Raw genomic sequence first — 18,337 nt, forward strand, 5'->3', positions numbered from 1 at the left:
CCTGATGGGCTGGTGACAGGTACTCGGGTACTTTGATGGGCTAGTGACAGGTGCTCTTTATTGGGGGGGGGGGGGGCAATCAGTGTGGTTGGGGTGCACTATGATTGGTAACTAGCTGTTACCACAATCTCCTCCTCACACAGGATCAGTGTGTGAGGAGGAGAACACGGTGACAGCTAGTTACCGTGTTCTCTGATGACATTTGTGACCGGCTGTGATTGGACACAGCCGGTCACGTGGTAAAGAGCCAATTTCATTGGCTCTTTACCTAGATCGGGGATGGGCTCTGTCCGAGGGACGAGCCTCGTCCCCGATCGCCGCGCTGCGCGCCCCCGGGGGCGCGCATTAAGGAAGGAACGAGCGGCTCGCGCTGGAGCCGCTCATGTGATCGGCTGTGATTGACACAGCCGATCACGTGGTAAACAGCCAATTTCATTGGCTGTTTACCTTGATCGGGGTTGGGCTCAGTCCGAGGGACGAGCCTCACCCCCGATCGCCGCGCTGCGCGCCCCCGGGGGCGCGCAGTAGCGGGGAGATCCGGGCGCCGTCATATGACGTCGCCCCGGATCGAGAAAGGATTTGTGCCGACGTCATTTTACATGACGCGGTACGGAAGGGGTTAATAGACCAACTTGGATAGGTGCCAGCATAGGGAAAGGGCAAGACCATTTTATTGGACCGTTACTGTAGCCCTAAACCAAGTAAGAGTGATATCATCACTGCTTGCAATACACTTCTTGGTATCTCCTGAATAGTATTTGATTTACTTTAAAGTAACAATCGGGAAATTGTGACTTGTTAGACTTTTTCACTGTTGTGTTTACATTTTCAAACTTTTCACACTTCCGCGCACTGCTCCTAATTACATGCGATCTGATGTGCAGATGCGAGTTTAGCCATACACTTTGTATGGCTGAATTCGCACTGTATCCGCACCAAACACGCACATGAGGCCTTTTCTGACCCGCAGTAGAATCGGATCGCACAGTGGTTCACACTTGTGCGATCGGATTCTGTGCGTACTTGCAGATCGCACTGCGATATGCGATCGCAACTGGGGGTGTCATTAACTTTTGACACCCCCTGCGTATCGCATATGGCAGTGTGAACTGCCAGATGTGTGGATGCGATGCGGGAACACGCTGCATATTCGCAGCGTTCCCGCATCGCACAAGTGTGAAACGGCACTTATACATATATATTTTCAATAAATACCTAGCAGCAATAAAGGAGTTGTAAAGCTAGGAAGGTTTTTTTTTTTTTGTTATCTTCATGCATTCACGGAGCTGCAGCTCGGCACGGGTGCCCCCATAGCAAGCTGCTTGCTGTGGGGGCACTCGATAGGAGGGAGGGGCCAGAAGCTTGAACAAGGGACCCAAGGAGAGGAGGATTCGGGCTGCTCTGTGCAAAACCAATTGCACAGAGGAGGTATGTATAACGTGTTTGTTTTTTTTTTTTTTTTTTTTTAATTAAAAAAACTAGACTTTAAAATCACTTTAATTTGTTTCCCTTATGGGCCAGTTCACACCACATGAAGTCCAGTCTGTTTGTTTTTTCTGCATCAGAAATGCATGGATAGTAGTAAGTATGTAAGATTGGTTTCCAATGGCAAAGTTTACACCAGTGCAGTCTGTTCTAGGGCTTTCCAGTTCCAGAAAAAAAAGTATAACATGCTGCATTTTTCCTGCACTGTACTGGAATGCAGTAAAACGCATAAAAAATGCACTGGACCCCAGTACAGGGAAAAACACAGGAAAAAAGAAGAAAAATGGCATCTGGAAACCGGAAAACGCATGCAAAACCATATTCAGAATGAATCTGGAGTGCGTGTTTGTGGTGTGACCCAGCCCTATATCTACCTGGAATTCACCTTCAACATTGTTTATGCTGTACTGAATTGCATAAATCAAGAACAGACAACATATGCAGCTCTAGGATTCCTTCTTGGCATATTTGGACTGAACATTTGTTTCACTAAGTGCCTATACAGTTTATCCAACTATACATCAATTAATTTCTAAAATTTTGTTTTTTTGACATTGGCAATTTATGTATCTATGAGAAGGAAGCCCACGCCACACGCTGTCTTTTAGAGCGGATTGTAATGCAAAGACGCATTGGACAAGATTTTTTGTGATAAGGCAGCTCGTACCTTTTTATTTATTTTTTTAGTTTCTTCGTTTAAGCATTAGGTTGAATAAAACAAACAAAAAAAAAAAAAACTTACCCGGTTCACCCATCCACACATAGGGGAATGCTTCTCGCAGAGTTATTATATTCTGACAGACGAGAGTTCCCAGCCATCAGAATACACTGTTCAGTACTGCCAGCTATAGCTGGTGGCACTGATGGATTAGGAAATACCCAACAGGGTGGTTATACAAAAGTAGATCCACCAATTGACTTCTGTACAACCAGCCTGCCATACATGGATCAAAATTTGTCTGGTCCCACCTGAACTGGCTGAATTTCGATCCATGTGTGGCCAACTTTAACCACTTCAGCCCCGGAAGGTTTTACCCTCTTAATGACCAGGCATTTTTTGCGATTCTGCACGGCGTTGCATTAACTGACAAATGCGTGGTTGTGCGATGCCGTACCCAAATACAATTGATGTCCTTTTTTTCCCCACAAATAGAGCTTTCTTTTGGTATTTGATCACCTCTGCTGTTTTTCGTTTTTGTGCTATAAACAAAAAAAGAGCGTCAATTTTGAAAAAGCATCAATATTTTCTACTTTCTGCTATAAAACATTTTTTTTTTTTATCAGCTTAGGCCAATTTGTATTCTACATATTTCTGGTAAAAAAAAAAATCCATAAAAGCGTATAATAATTGGTTTGCGCAAAAGTTTTAGCGTTTACAAACTACGGGATAGATTTATGTACTTTTTATTCTTTTATTAGTAATGGCGGCGATCGGCGATTTATTTATTTTTTTTTATTTTATTTTTTTATCGGGACTGCGACATTGCGGCGGACAAATCTGACACTGACACTTTTTGGGGGCCAGTGACAATAATACAGTGTTCAGTGCTAAATATGCACGGTTACTGTATAAATGACACTGGCAGGGAAGGGGTTAACACTGGGATGGTCAAGGGGTTAAATGTGTTCCCTATTTGTGCTTACTAACTGTGGGGGGAGATTTAACAGAGGCAGAGAGAGATTGGTGATTTAGCTTAGCTGAATCACACAATCTTTCCCTGCCTCTCTGACAGAAGAGCCATCTTGCATTGTTTACATTCCAGAGAGCTCTCCTGTCAGTTTCCCTGAAGATTGCGGGAGGCCGGCGGCGATCGAGCCCATCCCCCCCCCCCCCCCCCCCCCCGCGGTCTGCCTTCTGCTGTGTCTAACCAACCGAGTGCGCATAATCCCGTAGATCTACGCGATTACATGCAGCCGAGCCGCCCTGCCACAGTAAATCTGTGTGGGACAGTCGGCAAGTGGTTAATGAAAAAAAAAAAAAAAGATTTTTTTAGATCATGTCTAAAAGTGCATCTGTAATGCCCCATACACACGTGCAGATTATCTGCAGACTTTTGTCTGCAGACTTACCAAAACCATATAATATGAGGTCAAACCTAAACACTTTCAATTTGTATGCAATCCGGCAGGCCCTTGCACTACATAGAAAAGGTAAGTCTGCAGATAATCTGCACGTGTGTACGGGGCATTAGTGTATACCTAAAAACATTTAATAGCCTAACCCTCTTGGGTAGATGGTCCTTTTATATTTTATTTAAAGTGTCACTAAACTCAGGACCCTGTATTCACTATATCTGGTCTCGCACAGTACACAGAACATGGAAATGCAATTATTTTAGTAAATATAAACTGTTAAATACCTTTTCTCATCAGCATTATATAGCAGTCTTGTGACTTCCATCTTTTCGGGGTGAAGCTTGTAGGAGGAGTTTGCATACTGCACTGAGCTGCCCTATGGAGCTGCAGGGTTCCAGACTTTGTCTGGACAGTGCTGATTTACCCTGTGCTGATCACATGCACTCTCCCAAAAGAAAAAAAAAAAATACACACAAAACTGAGCATGTGCAGCCTGACTCCAAAGGCTCTGTCCTATCTGGACATGTTATGGAGTCAGTGGAAGAGGAGGATCTGTGCATACAAGATCAAGCAGCCTTTTTACACAATGCAGAGGATAAACCCCTTAGGTTCCACAGCAAGTATAACGAGCATGCTTTACTGCAAGTACAAACTGATATTCTCTTTCGTTCATCGACAGACACAGCGCTCCATAAATCATAACTAGTTGGTTATATTGCCTCCTCTAGGAGTAGGACTAGGCAGAACAAAAAAACACCTGGCTATGCCCAAGGGCGTCCTCAGCTGGTATACAACCCCTCCTCTCTGCTGTAGGTAATTAGTTTTAATCTGTCTAGTCAGGAATAAGGACCTAGGCTCCCGGCTGGGATCTCTGGTCCTAGCAATTTTCTTCTTCCTTACATCTGTTTTGTTTTCTCTCGGGAGATGTACAATCAACTGCCAGGCTGGGCAATATAGATCCAGTGGTCCACCCAGCCCAGCCAGCGAGCACGTGCAGACCGCAGCTACGTGTTAGGGCAGCCGAGACATAGCCATACGGACAGAGGCTGGCCTGCAAGTTAAACGTCTTGCAGGGTCGCATACAACCAGGCTTGGGTCTGAGTTGCAGCGGTCCCTTGGCCAACAGCTCCCCTACTTCGGTGGCGAGGAGGTCTGTCTGAAATGTTACCCGCACCATGGAAGGGTAAGTACGGTCCCCCCTCTTCCCTTTTGGTGCTTTTCTTTGGGGTGGACGCAGGTAACCTCCAGGGACCTGCCTGCAGTTTCCCTCCTCCCATCCCTAAATTCCTCACTGAGCTGGGCTTCCCCCACTCCCATTCCCTCCCCCCTGTCTGGACCTAGAGTCTGGTGGGGGTCCAAGGGCAGAGAATGCAGCAGAGACCCCTGGGGTCTTCCGCTATCCCCACTCTGTAAAGGTCCTGGGATAGTGTGTGTCTGGAGGGGTCCCAGTATAGGAGACCCCTAGGTGCATGCCCTGCTGTTTGCAGTGTGGGTATAGTGCAGGGGGTCCCAGTGCAGAGTGCACAGCAGAGTCTCCCTATACTTGTGTCCTACGTTCAGGGGGTGTCCAAGGGCCATGATAAGGCCAGTATCATCCTCGGCTAAGGCATCTTCCGCAGTTCCTGTGAGGAATCAAGAGTGAGGATCTTCCAATCATCCTGGTGGCTGTAAACATCCCTTGGAGGCTTCCTCTCAGAGAAGACCAGTTGTTCCAAGGGCTGATCTACCATCCTGCTTTACAGTCACTGGTTTTAATAGCTTAGCTATTGAAAGCCAGGTACTGAGGGATAAAGGTTTGTCTGGATCAGTGATCCCTACTATGGTAAGGACGAGGGAGTCGTCTTCCAGCAAGTTACACCATCATACGTAATCATATAATTTCTTGGTGTGAGTCGATTGGCGCTCATCCTTGATCCTTTTCTGTGGCTCGGATCTTAACCTTTAACAGGGATCAGAAGTTGGCCTTGAGTACCATCAAGGGACAAGTGTCTGCCCTGGCAATCTTCTTTCAGCGACCCCCTAGCCACGTACTCTTTAGTTTGTACCTTCATTCAGGGGGTTCGACATATGACTCCACCTGTACGGTCTCTTTTGCCGTCATGGGATTTAAATTTAGTACTTTTGGTTCTCTAGAAACCTCCATTTGAGAATAATCAGGAGATTCCCTTGCCTAGGTTATCCCAGAAGGTGACATTCTTGGTGGCTATTACCTCGGCTGCAGGAAATTGGAATTGGCAGCATTATCCTGTCGCAGTGGTTCATAGGGATAAAGTGGTTCTTCATCCAAGTCTATAATTCCTGCTCAAAGTTGTCTCTGACTTTCATTTGAATGAGGACATTGTGTTGCCTTCCTTGTGTCACAAGCCCGTTCATCCCAAGGAATTTTGCTTTGCATACCTTGGATGTGGTTCGTGCGATTCGGACGTTTCTGGCAGCTCTTTCGGAAGTCAGACTCGTTTTTTTTGTGGTTATGGTTGGACCAAGGAAAGGGCTGATCGCTTCTTCGGCTACCATCTCCCGATGGATCAGACAGACAGTGACTCAGGCCTGTTCCATTAAAGGTCAGGTTCCACCTTTCCCTACTCAGGCGCTGAGTGCTTCTTGGGCCTTCCGTCATCAGGCTTCAATATCGCAAGTTTGCAAGGCAGCCACTTGGTTGTCTGTGCTTGCCTTTACAAAATTCTATAGGGTATATACTTTTTGGCATCTGTGGAGGCTTCTTTTGGCATCAAATTTTTGCAGGCTGCTGTTTAAGAAGGGCTGTTTTCTCTTGAGGAGTGTTTTATCTTTAATTCTTTATTTTTCAGATGGGGCTCATGTGTCCTGGTTAAGGGCTCTTATGTTTAGCCTTGGTTTATTTTCCCCACCCCTCATTTTTCTATAGCACTTCTTTTGGACCTCCCACTAGTTATGATTAATGGAGCGCTATGTCCGTCGATTAACAAAAGAGAAAATGTGATTATTGTACTCTCCATAAAATCCATTTCTCTGAGTTTGATGGACACAGCACCCACCCCTCTATGGAGTTCTGATACTTCTAATACTGCTTGCTACTAAGCTGATTACCTAGAGCAGAGAGGAGGGTTATATACCAGCTGAGGACAGCCCATGGGCATAGCCAGGTGTTTTTTTGTTCTGTCTAGTCCTCATGGAGGAGGCAATATTACCCAGTAGTTATGATTTATGGAGTGCTGTGTCCGTTGATCAACTCGGAGAAATGGATTTTACGATAAGCACAAAAATCCCAATTTACTGTTGTGGGTAAGCACAAAAATCCCATTTTACGGTTGTGGGTTTAGTAACACTTTAATCTAGTTTGCTGCTGGTGTCTAAATATTCCTGGAATTACATGTTTGGCTACATTGCACTAATACAGATTTCCTTTTTTTCACCAGATATTAAAATTCATTTCTGATTTCCTGGCATTCCTGGTTCTTTACAATTTTATCATCCCTATTTCACTGTATGTAACGGTGGAGATGCAGAAATTCCTTGGTTCCTTTTTTATTGGTTGGGACCTTGATCTTTACCATGAAGAAAGTAATCAGAGAGCTCAGGTGAACACTTCTGACCTGAATGAAGAGCTGGGACAGGTAATATGGCAGTTTGTAAATGAAAATCCCTATGCAATGTAGAGACACAAGTTTTGCATATTCAATTAAACCTCATTTTCTTTATACCAATCAAGAGATAAAACTATAATCCTACCACTTTTTTAAAACTCTGGTCCGACCGCATCTGGAGTATTCTGTCCAGTTCTGTTTGCCAGTCCTCAGGAGGGATGTGTTGGAGCTGGAGAGAGTCCAGAGAAGGGCAACTAAACTAATTGGGGGATTAGTGGACCTTAATTATGAAGAACGTCAACAATCGCTTAATTTCTTCTCCCTGGAGAAGACGCGTGAGAGGGGACATGATAGCAATTTATAAATACCTCAATTGTGATCTCAACAGAAGTGGTAAATAGATCCATTTGGGGGGCGGAGGGGGGTTAACCAGCCTGACAAGGGTGGATGAAATAAGTCACAGCCAGAATCAGGTGCACAATCAGTGAACACTTCTGAACTGCTTATCGGTTGGGTCTTGGGGGAAGCTACCTAATTGTGATAGGTACCCAAGCGGAAGTTCACCCCTTCCCCCCTGCAACCTCTTGGGATACGTCAGGTCCCAGGAAACAGGCACAGTGGGCAGCCGGCTGTGAAAGTACCTCCTCTAACACCCCATGCAGCCCTCTATTGACCAGATGGGGCCCAGGGAAATGTAATTTAAGCCCTGGAAAGAAAGGAGGAGCAGGATTGTGGTACGTTAAAATCCATGTATTCATTTAGGCAGAAATTAACAATAAAGCTGCTAGAGTTTCCCTGTTTAGCTGATGGAGCCCAGGCTTGATGCAACAGGACTGATTGTACTGCCTTATCAGCAGCCTTGTATAGGATAATTTGTTCTTGGGTTTAGATATCCTTTAAATACCTTGGCTTGCTTACATAACTACCGCAGCTTCTACAAAGTTTTACAGTGAACATTGAATACTTCACCACTTATAAGTGAAGCATCTAACAAACTAGAAGTATGCATTAGGAAGGATATATAATTGTTAAACTAAACTGTGACTGTCTTAAGCTGACTATACATGGATTTAAATTCAGCAGATCCAGCAGGGACTTTTTTAATTTCCATCCATGTATGAACAGGCTTATCTTACACAATTCAATCAACACAACCAGCCTGTAGGGTTTTTGCCGATCGCTCACTTTTGCCGCCTATAGCCAGCAACATTGATTGTTGTATTCTAACTGCAGGGAAGTTTCCCTACTGTCAGAACACAATGGCAAGGTTTCCCCCATTCACATTGAATATATGGATGGGGGAATTGCCTCTTTAAAATGAATCACGTGTGGCCAGCTTTAGCTTCTGCATAGTAGTAGGTTATAAACACCAGCACAATGAAAGCAATATGTTTGTCTGTACTGTCTTTATTAGGAAGATCCAACAGGCATTAAATGCTTGTTTCCCTTCAGTGGTGAAATTTTTAGCTGCTACGTTTAAAATATTTCAAATAATTTCAGCCTATGCTTGCTGAATCATCACTTTGTTACAATCTGCATTTTTAGTAGCATTTCTGGCACCAATGCTACATATTTTTCTGGTAGCTGTGTTTTGCTATTACATTCTTGGAGCTCATTGTTTCATTGATTTTTTTTTGCTATCTGTCACTGAGCTAGTCCATGAATCAACTGTCCTTTCTGTGAAGCAGCTCTTAATCCTTTTTTTTTTTTTTCCCGTATTCCAAGCCTGCCACTTTTTAGCCTTCCAGTGCTGTCAGAATGAATTAGATGTAATCGTATTGGTCTCACCGTGGCGGAAGGCTTTGTTCATACTGTGGTATTTTTTATTGATGATGTTACTTAGGCATTTAGGTTGTAATAATTGATGTTTTGTTTAGTTTGACTTTCCTCCCTTTTGCCATATATTTTCACACCTTGGTCTGACCAGTCTGTCTTGAAAGAGAGATTTTCTGTCTTTATGAAGCATTGGCACAGGATGGGCTGTGGAATGGTACCCCAATTTAAAAAAAAAAAGTTGGGATACTGCGTAAAATCTTGCATAACAGAATGCAATGATTTGCAAATCTCATAAACCCACATTGTATTCACGATCGATAGAAAACATATGTTTTCATAACCAATAAAGGTTTAAGCTGAGAAAATGTACCTTTTCAGGAAAGAAATGTCATTTTAAAATGGATGGCAGGGACATTTGTCACAAAAGTTGGGACAGGGCAATATTTACCACTTTGTAGCATCCCCTCTTCTTCTATCAACGCTCTGTAGTTGTTTAGGAACTGAGGTGACTATTTGCTGGAGCTTTGGGAGAGGAATGTTGTCCGATAAACTGCTCAAAAGACCTTGGTCATTTTTGTCGCATATTTTGTTTCAAGATGCGCCAAGTATTTCTAATTGGGGAAAGGTCTGGACTGCAGCGGGCCATTTAAGCACCTGAACTCTTCTACTGTGAAGCTGTGCTGTTGTCATAGATACAGTATGTAGTTTAGCATTGTCCTGCTATAATATGCAAGGGCTTTCCTGAAAAAGACCTCTGTATGGGAGCATATGCTGAATTTCAATCCATGTATGGGCATACACAAGTCAATAGCCTTTCAGGACTTTCCTGACCGATCAGTGTCACCGGCTATAGCCGGCAACAATGATCATTGTATTCTGATGGCAAGGAAGGCTCCCCGCTGTCAGAATACAATAGCACAACGGGGAGGGGTTTCCCCATCCACATCAAATGTGTGTATGGTGGAATTGGTAAAGATAAAACAATATTTATTTTGTTCATCAACGGACACTGCGCTTCCTAAATCATAACTAGTGGGTTATATTTCCTCCTCCAGTAGTAGGACTAGGCAGAACAAAAAACACCTGGCTACGCCCATGGGCCATCTCCAGAGATCTACACTCAACTGCCAGGCTGGATAATCTTGATCTAGTGGTCCCCCAGCCCAGCCAGTGAGCGCATGCAGACCGCAGCTACGCGTTGCCGGCCGCAAGTTAAATGTCTTGCAGGGTTGTTTACAACCGGGCTTGGGTCTGAGCCGCAGCTGTCCCTTGGCCGACAGCTCCTCTACTTCGGTGGTGAAGAGTTCTGTCTGCAGCGTTATCCACACCATGGAAGGGTAAGTACAGTCCCCCTTCTCCCCTTTTGGTGGTTTTCTTTGAGGAGGATGCAGGTAACCTCCAGGGACGGTCGGACCTGCCTTCAGCTTCCCTCCTCCCATCTTTAAATCCCTCTCTGAGCTGGGCTTCCCTTATTCCCATTGCCCCCTGTCTGAACCTAGAGTCTTTTGGGGGTCCCAGGGCAGCGAATCCCCCGCTATCCCCACTCTGAAAGGGTCCTGGGATAGTGTGTGTCCGGCCCTGGTAGTCTGGAGGGGTCCCAGTGTAGGAGACCCCCTAGGTGCATACCCTGCTGTTTGCAGTGTGGATATAGTGCAGGGGTGTAGGTGCAGAATGCTCAGCAGAGTATCCCCTAAATGGGTGTCCTACCGTCGGGGGGGGGGGGTCCCCTTGTAGAGGGTGCAGTAATTATCCTGGCAGCATGCTTCAGTGTTTGTAGCTGATGGTGGCCATTGTTCCTTAGTCTGGCTGGTCTCCGGTTGATGGCCATGTTTGTGTAGCTTGATGATGTCACGGAGGCCATTTTCTCTGTCTGGGGGATGCTGGAAACAACTGAAGCCTTGTGGGGATGCCGAAGCTCCTCTTCTTCCTTCATTTCCTCTTCTTGTGCTCGGGACATATAAACAGGGATAAAAGTGTCCATGATGATGCTGGGTTTGAATTCTCTGCGCTCCCCCGGTCAGTAGGGTGAGTCTTTGGGGGTCCCTGTTATCCCTCTCTCTGCTGATAGGTACCCTGAGCCTTGAGGGGATCATTTAGTGGTGCCAAAAAATCTTTTTTGTACTGCAAGGTCTTCCTTTCCTTAGGGAGCCTCAGGGTCACATCTAACCCACTGACCCCCTCATGGAGGTAGCAGGTCCCTCAGAACTCCAGCTTCCCATGGTTTCACGGGCGGCTGTCTTGCAGTCCTTAGTGTCCTGGGTGGAAGTGGCGTGTGGGCAAAGGCCCAGGAGGAAGCATCCCCCACCTTCCCCTGCTCAAGCTGTCTCATCTGATTCTGAGCCTGATGCCGCTGTGGACGCGGCCCGTCTAGGGGGATTTAATATCCCTCTCCCTGATCCATCCGATAGCTGGTAGACGCACTTATCACTGCAGTGCGCGAGACTTTAAAAATGGTTGATGCGACCACGGACATGGCTGTGTCGTTTGGTACACACAAGTGGCATCGTACCCCAAAGGCGTTTCCGTATGTTCCTTATTTTGACAGATTTTCCTGTAAGAAAAGAACAGCCAAAATCACCCTTTGTGGTCCCCAAACGTTTTGCTGTACATTACCTTTTTGGGGAGTTGCTCTTAAAGTGGGCTAGTCCACCAGTGGTGGACCCTTCTGTTTTCAGGTTGAATAGACCAACCATGATCCCAGTAGAGGAATCCCCATCCTTTAAGGACCCGGCTGACCAGACGCTGTGACACACAGCATGTTTACTATGGCTGGTTCGGCATTGCGGCCAGTCTTTGTCTCAGACCCTAACTGAATGTGCCAAGCTTTTACGCCAGAGCCTGGGTGGGGTGGGCTGCAGTTTTTGTGATTCAGCTTTGAATACAGCTCCTGTGCTGTCCAAACTTTTTGTTTCAGCGGTGGTGAATTAGGCACTTGCTGTGGCTTAAGAATTGGTCTGCAGACCAAGCCTCTAATAAAGCTCTCATAGATCTACCCTTTCAAGGCGATCACTTGTTTGGGGCTACCCTGGATGACATCATTAAGGGTATCACGGGTGGGGGTGAAGAGTCTCAGTCCCTATTTAGTGGTCCATAGGGATAAAGTGGTTCTTCATGGTTCTCTTGTGTCCTGGTTAAGGGCTCTTATGTTTAGCCTTGGGTTTTTTTTCCCCACCCCTCTTTTTTTTCCTTTTGGCACTGCTTTTGGCCATCCCACTAGTTATGTTTTATGGAGCGCTGTGTCCGTCGAACGAGTTCATCAACGGTTACAGCACCCACCCCTCTATGGAGTGCTGATACTTCTAATACTGCTTGCTACTAAACTTATTACCTAGAGCATAGAGGGGGGGTTTTATACCAACTGAGGACAGCACATGGGCGTAGCCAGGTGTTTTTGTTCTGCCTAGTCCTACTCCTGGAGGAGGCAATATAACCCGCTAGTTATGATTTATGGAGCGCTGTGTCCATCGATGAACTCGGAGAAATGGATTTTATGGTAAGTACAAAAATCCCATTTCCCACGCTATCTCTGTAAGATGAAAATGGTAACGGATTGCTGCAAGCACTGATTAGCTAATCTGTAGCCAAAGGTAAAGTAATAAAAGATAGTGGTGCTGTGCTATCATATACCCTAAAGTATAAAAACATGTGCAAATGTCAGTAGTGTGCATGTGCTAAAATTGATACATGTCAATATATAAACGTGCAAATAATTGCTAAAGTGCATATACTGGAAATATAAATATGTCAGTGAGTACACCGATAATAAAAGTGCATGTGCTGAAAATAGAAATGTATCACTGAGTACACAAATAATCGAAACAATTGATATATAAATGCAGATGACACAGTGACTAAATTTATAACAATCCTCAGAGTGAGTCCCTGTAAAAATGTGAAAGAAGTGAAAGCAACATCCAATGTTCATCCAGAAGGTGCTGGGTTCCCTTCACCCAATGTTGAAAAAATGATTGGTGTCTAAAAGATCCAAAACAAAAGTGACACCTCTAAGTGTAAGGTTACAGTGTAAATCAATAACTTTCCCTTTTAAATCTTCTCGCTGCTTCCCAAGGTAATCCCTTTGTACACCCAGATGATGAAAAACTGTGATAAGGGGTGGACTTCTGTCTGAAATGATCTGGCGGGCTCTCCAAATATATCCTTCATTTTCCTTCTGTTTTACTTTTGGTACACTTAGAGATTCTCACTTCAGAAACAGACTAACAAGAGGGCAATAAAGATAACAGGCCACCATTTTGGATATGGTGAGTGAATGAAAGATGACAAAACCCACAGACCAGCTGATAAGTGTACCACTTTTACAGGGACTCACTGAGGATTGTTATCAATTTAGTCACTGTGTCGTCTGCATTTATATTATCAATTGTTGAGATTTATTATTTGTGTACTCACACATTTTCTATTTTCCGCACATGCACCTTTATTATTTGTGTACTCACTGACCTATTTCTATTTCCAGCACCTGCACTTTAGCTATTGTTATCTGCACGTTTATATACTGAAGTGTATCAATTTTAGCACATGCACTTTAACTGACAATTGCACATGTTGTTATACTTAAGGGCATATGATAGCGCAGCACCACTATCTTTTATTATTGGTGGAATTGGGGCATTTTTTTTCGTTCAACTCAGTGGTTGAATAGAAGAAAAAAATCATAATGTGTGGGCTGCCTTACAAACGTGCATTGTACTCCACTAGGTTTAGAATTCCTCAGCAAGCAGAGACCCATTTACTACAATGGAGGGGGAAAAAAAACTAGGAAGAGGAGAGCCTGGTCACATGACTGGTACTCTCTTCCAGTCAGTTTTCTCTGCAGAGTGAAGCTGGACGATTTCCCCAAGCCCTACTCCATAAAAGCCATTGTTTTCGTGGACTGCACTAATGATGTCCAACAAACCTGAAACAGTTGTATGCAGTTTGGAATAATTATCTTTTCTCTGTCGCTCATTGACAGACGCAGTCCTCTTGATTAATAACACATTGGGTTATGCTGCCCTCTACAGGAGTAGGACACTAGACGGAAGGAAAACGTTCTGGCCACACCTTAGGGGCAGTCCCAGAGGGTATATCCTCTCTCTCTGCTACAGGAAGTCATTTTTTTTCTGTCTAGTTAGGAGTAAGGACCTAAGTTCCTTGCTGGGATCTTTGGTCCTGGCAGGATTTTTTAGAAAAACTTTTTTAGGCAGCTTTTTTTCTCCAGTTGTTCCTGTGAGATCTTCAAGCAAGTACGCTGAAACTGGGCGACGGGCTGGATGTTGAGATCCAGTGGTCACCCCAGTCAGCCTGCGAGCCCGTGCAGGCCCTAGCTCCGCGCTGGGTCGGCCGCGACATAGTCCCACTGGACGGGGACTGACCCTGCGAGTTAAACGTCTCGCCTGGACACCAACGACCAGTTGGAAACGGAGTCACGGCGTCCGTATTGGTCGACGGCCCCCCCACCTAGGTGGAGAGGGGTTCTGTTAGGAGTTGGCGCCCGCTTGGTTCCGGTATGGTAAGAGGGTAATAGCATCCTACCTGATAAGGTTGCAATACAGGCCGATGCCTGTGCCCGGACTACCGCCATCCTCCCGCAGGCCGCCATCCTCCCACAGGCCGTACATCTCCCGCAGGCCGCACAGGCCGATGACTACCTTCCGCAGGCCGCCGCTATCTTGCACAAGCCGCTGCCATCCTCTACAGGCCGCCACCATTTTCCTGCAGGTCGCGCGGGGCCGCCATCTTGGCATAGCCTCGTGTCTCCAGCATGGGGGGCGGCCATGTTTGAGATGACCAAACACCTCGAGGAGTAATTGGGAGGCGCCGGAAGGTGTGTAAAGGGGCGGAGCCGCCTCCTTTACCCGGGAAAGTAAGCCAAAGACTTCCTGTCTGTAAGAAGACAGCGCTGAGGCAAGTTGATAGAAACTTCTGTGCATCAGGTGGTGAGCCTTGGGGTCTCTCTCTCTCTGTGGGGTCCAGAGCAGGTAACACTGAGGGGCGCTGTTGCACTGGGGGATTTAAAGAAAAAAAAAGTTTTTTTCTTTGCAATTATTTTTTTGTTCGCTGGCGAGTGTCTTGTATAATCATGGACACTGCCACACATGTATCCCCACCTGATCCCCTCGAGGTGGCCGCAGGGCCCTCCAGTACCCCACTAGTTATTGATGCATTATCAGCAGTTTTGGAGTCTTTGGTATCCCGGGTGGAGGTGGCCTGTTAGGGACGGGGGTCAAGAAAGCGACCCCCGCCTACCCCTATTTCATCTGATACTTCAGATACAGATTCTGAGCTGGTCATTGCAGCTGCAGGTCCCTCTTCTGGGGCTGTTGTCTCAGGTAATTTCTCCTCAGACAGTGAGGAGGACGTTTCTGCCTCCGCCATAACACAAGAAGAAGCGTTGGTGGACGCACTAGTTATGTCTGTCCGGGAAACCTTAAGACTTGAGGTTATACCGGCAGAGGTAACCGAGATGGAAATTCTTTTTGGTACTAGTAAACGTACCAAGATGGCGAAGGTTTTTCCTTTGCCCAAATGTTTTGGCAATAAAATTACAGAGGAATGGGGTCATCCGAAACGAACCCTTGCTATTTCCAAACGCATTGCTAGACGCTATCCGTTTGAGGAATCCCTCATTAAAACATGGACGGTACCACCAGTGGTGGACCCACCGATTTCCAGACTAAATAAGACCACTGTTATCCCGTTGGAGGACGCCCCGTCCTTTAAGGATCCGGTGGATCGACAAGTGGAAGCGGAGTCCCGCACCTTTTTTTCCCTGATAGGGTCAACCTTTAGGCCAGTGATTGCCATTGGGTTGGTTTCACAGACATTGACAGAATGGGCCAAATTGTTACGCCATGACTTAAAGGGGAGACGTATCCCCCCGGCAGCATCTGATTTGATGGAGCAAATTCTACAAGGACTACAGTTTGTCTGTGACGCAGCCCTGGATGCCACTCCCTTGTTAGGGCATGCATAGATGTCAGTAGTAGTCCTCTGACGTGTGCTGTGGTTAAAGTGCTGGTCGGCGGATCAAGGTTCCAAGAAGGCTTTGGCTAATCTCCCTTTTCAGGGGGATCGCCTGTTTGGGGCCACCTTAGATGATATTATAAAGGATGTCACTGGGGGCAAGAGCACTTTTTTGCCGCAGACTGCTAAAGGTAAAAGACCTCGTAACAGGCGAGGACCTTCCTTTTCCGCTCATAAAAGGTTTGTTCGCTCCGCTGGGGCGAGCGAGAAGGGCAAAGCCCCTTCAGGGGGTTTCAAAGGGCGCTGGTCGGGTAAACAAAAGGCCGACTCAGCCAAACCTGAAGATAAGACCAATACAGCCTGAAGGTGCGCCCCCACCCGTCTCTGGGGTGGGGGGACGTCCTCACCGGTTTTCAGATCCATACCTTTCCTGAATCCCGGACAAAGGGATTCAGGAGATCATACGATCGGGATACAAGATCGAGGGTCGATCACTTCTACCGGTGCGATTCTTCCCTTCCAACATTCAGATGCTACAGGGAGCGGTAGTTCCCGTTCCTTGAGCAGAACGTTTTCTTTACCCTTTCCAAAGATCATTCCCAGTTCCCTCCAGGAATCGGATCCGATTGAGCGAGCGGACCAGGGAGTCTCTGGTCTGGCGGGTTCGGTCTCCAATGCTCAGCCAGGGGAAGTCACTACTTCCGATAGAATTCAAGTTTCTGATAAATGTGTGGGAACTGAGAGCGATCAGACTTTGTCTAATTTCCTGGACCAAGCAGCTCTAGGGCAGCCCGGTTCGGATCCAGTCAGACAATGCCATGGCTGTGGCTTAAGTCGATCACCAAGGATTTCACCAGCTGTGCCTTCATTGGGGCACCCCGGAGGTGGATCTGTTGGCATTTCGGCTCAACAGGAAGGCGCGGAGGTTTGTAGCTTGCGCCTGCGATCCTCTAGCGGACGCAGCAGATGCGCTGATCGCCCAGTGCGGGCAATATCAGCTACTGTATGCCTTCCCCCCTCTCAAGTTGCTGCTGAAACTTTTCCACAGGATAGAGGTGGAGGGAATTCCAGTTATCCTGGTAAGTCCGGACTGGCCTCGTCAAGCCGGGTACTCCGCCTTGGGCAGGCCGGTCGCGGACGCTCCTTGGAGACTTCCTCTCAGGGAGTATCTGCGGTCTCAGGGACCGATCTTCCATCTTGCTTTACAAGCGCTGGCTTTAACGGCCTGGCTATTGAGACTCAGGTGCTGAAGGACAAGGGATTGTCAGCTTCAGTTATTCCTACTCTAATTAAAGCAAGAAAAGCGACTTCCAGCAAAGTCTATTATCGCACATGGAAGGCTTATATTGCGTGGTGTGAATCTCTTGGATTTCCCCCACGTACCTATTCGGTGACCCGAATCTTGGCCTTTCTGCAACAGGGGGTTGAGCAGAAACTGTCCTTGAGCACTATCAAGGGTCAGGTTTCAGCATAAGCAATCTTCTTTCAGAAGCCTTTGGCTACTCATTCCTTGGTACGGAATTTCATCCAGGGGGTGCGGCACTTGGCTCCGCCAGTGCGCGCGCCCTTACCGCCCTGGGATCTTAATTTGGTGTTGTCGGCTCTGCAGAAACCTCCCTTTGAAAATATCAGGGAGATTCCCTTGCTTACATTATCCCAGAAGGTGGCCTTCTTGGTGGCCATTTCTTCTGCACGCACGGTGTCAGAACTGGCCGCATTATCCTGTCGTTCCCCATATCTGGTGGTTCATAGGGATAAGGTGGTTCTTCATCCGAAGCCATCCTTTCTTCCTAAGGTGGTTTCAGAGTTTCATCTGAATGAGGACATTGTATTACCTTCCCTATGTCCTAAGCCCAGTCATCCTCGGGAGTGTGCGTTACATTCCTTGGATGTGGTTCGGGCAATCAGGGTTTACCTGAAGACTACGGACTCGTTTCGTAAAACGGATTCACTTTTTGTGATCACGGATGGCCCCAAAAAGGGGTTGCCTGCATCTGCCGCGACTATCTCCAAATGGATCAGACAGACGGTGGTACAGGCTTATTCTATTAAGGGTCGGAATCCTCCGTTCCTGTTAAGGCGCACTCCACTCGGGCGCTCAGTGCTTCCTGGGCCTTCCGCCATCAGGCGTCAGTGGTCCAGGTTTGTAAGGCGGCTACCTGGTCGTCGGTTCATACCTTTACAAAATTTTCTAAAGTTGATGTGATGGCATCGGCGGATGCCTCTTTTGGCCGCAAGGTTTTGCAGGCCGCAATTTGAGGAGACCGGTGGTCTACCTCGAGGGTTTTTTTCTGTTGGATTTTCAGTTGAGTCTCATCCTTTAGTTGATGAGCCTTTAAGACTTCTAGTCGGCACTGGTTGGGCCTTCTGGATTTAAGTTTTGATTTCTGTTATCCCACCCCTCATTTGTGGCACTGCTTTGGGACGTCCCAATGTGTTATTAATCAAGAGGACTGCGTCTGTCAATGAGC

At 46.6% G+C, this 18,337-nt stretch overlaps 1 protein-coding gene across 4 annotated transcripts in view; it reads left to right on the plus strand.

The window, feature by feature from the left end:
* The window catches only part of ATP11B (ATPase phospholipid transporting 11B (putative)), a 358,393-nt gene that overhangs the window by 156,884 nt on the left and 183,172 nt on the right, over positions 1–18,337 (plus strand). For all 4 annotated transcript variants that reach the window (XM_082249614.1, XM_082249613.1, XM_082249612.1 and 1 more), the window contains exon 12: positions 6,957–7,154. In XM_082249614.1, coding sequence (XP_082105740.1) covers positions 6,957–7,154 — 198 coding nt within the window. The remainder of the gene's footprint in view (positions 1–6,956; positions 7,155–18,337) is intronic.

The sequence above is a fragment of the Pelophylax lessonae genome, assembly GCF_965119305.1.
Source record: "Pelophylax lessonae genome assembly, chromosome: 3".
Lineage (NCBI taxonomy): Eukaryota > Metazoa > Chordata > Amphibia > Anura > Ranidae > Pelophylax > Pelophylax lessonae.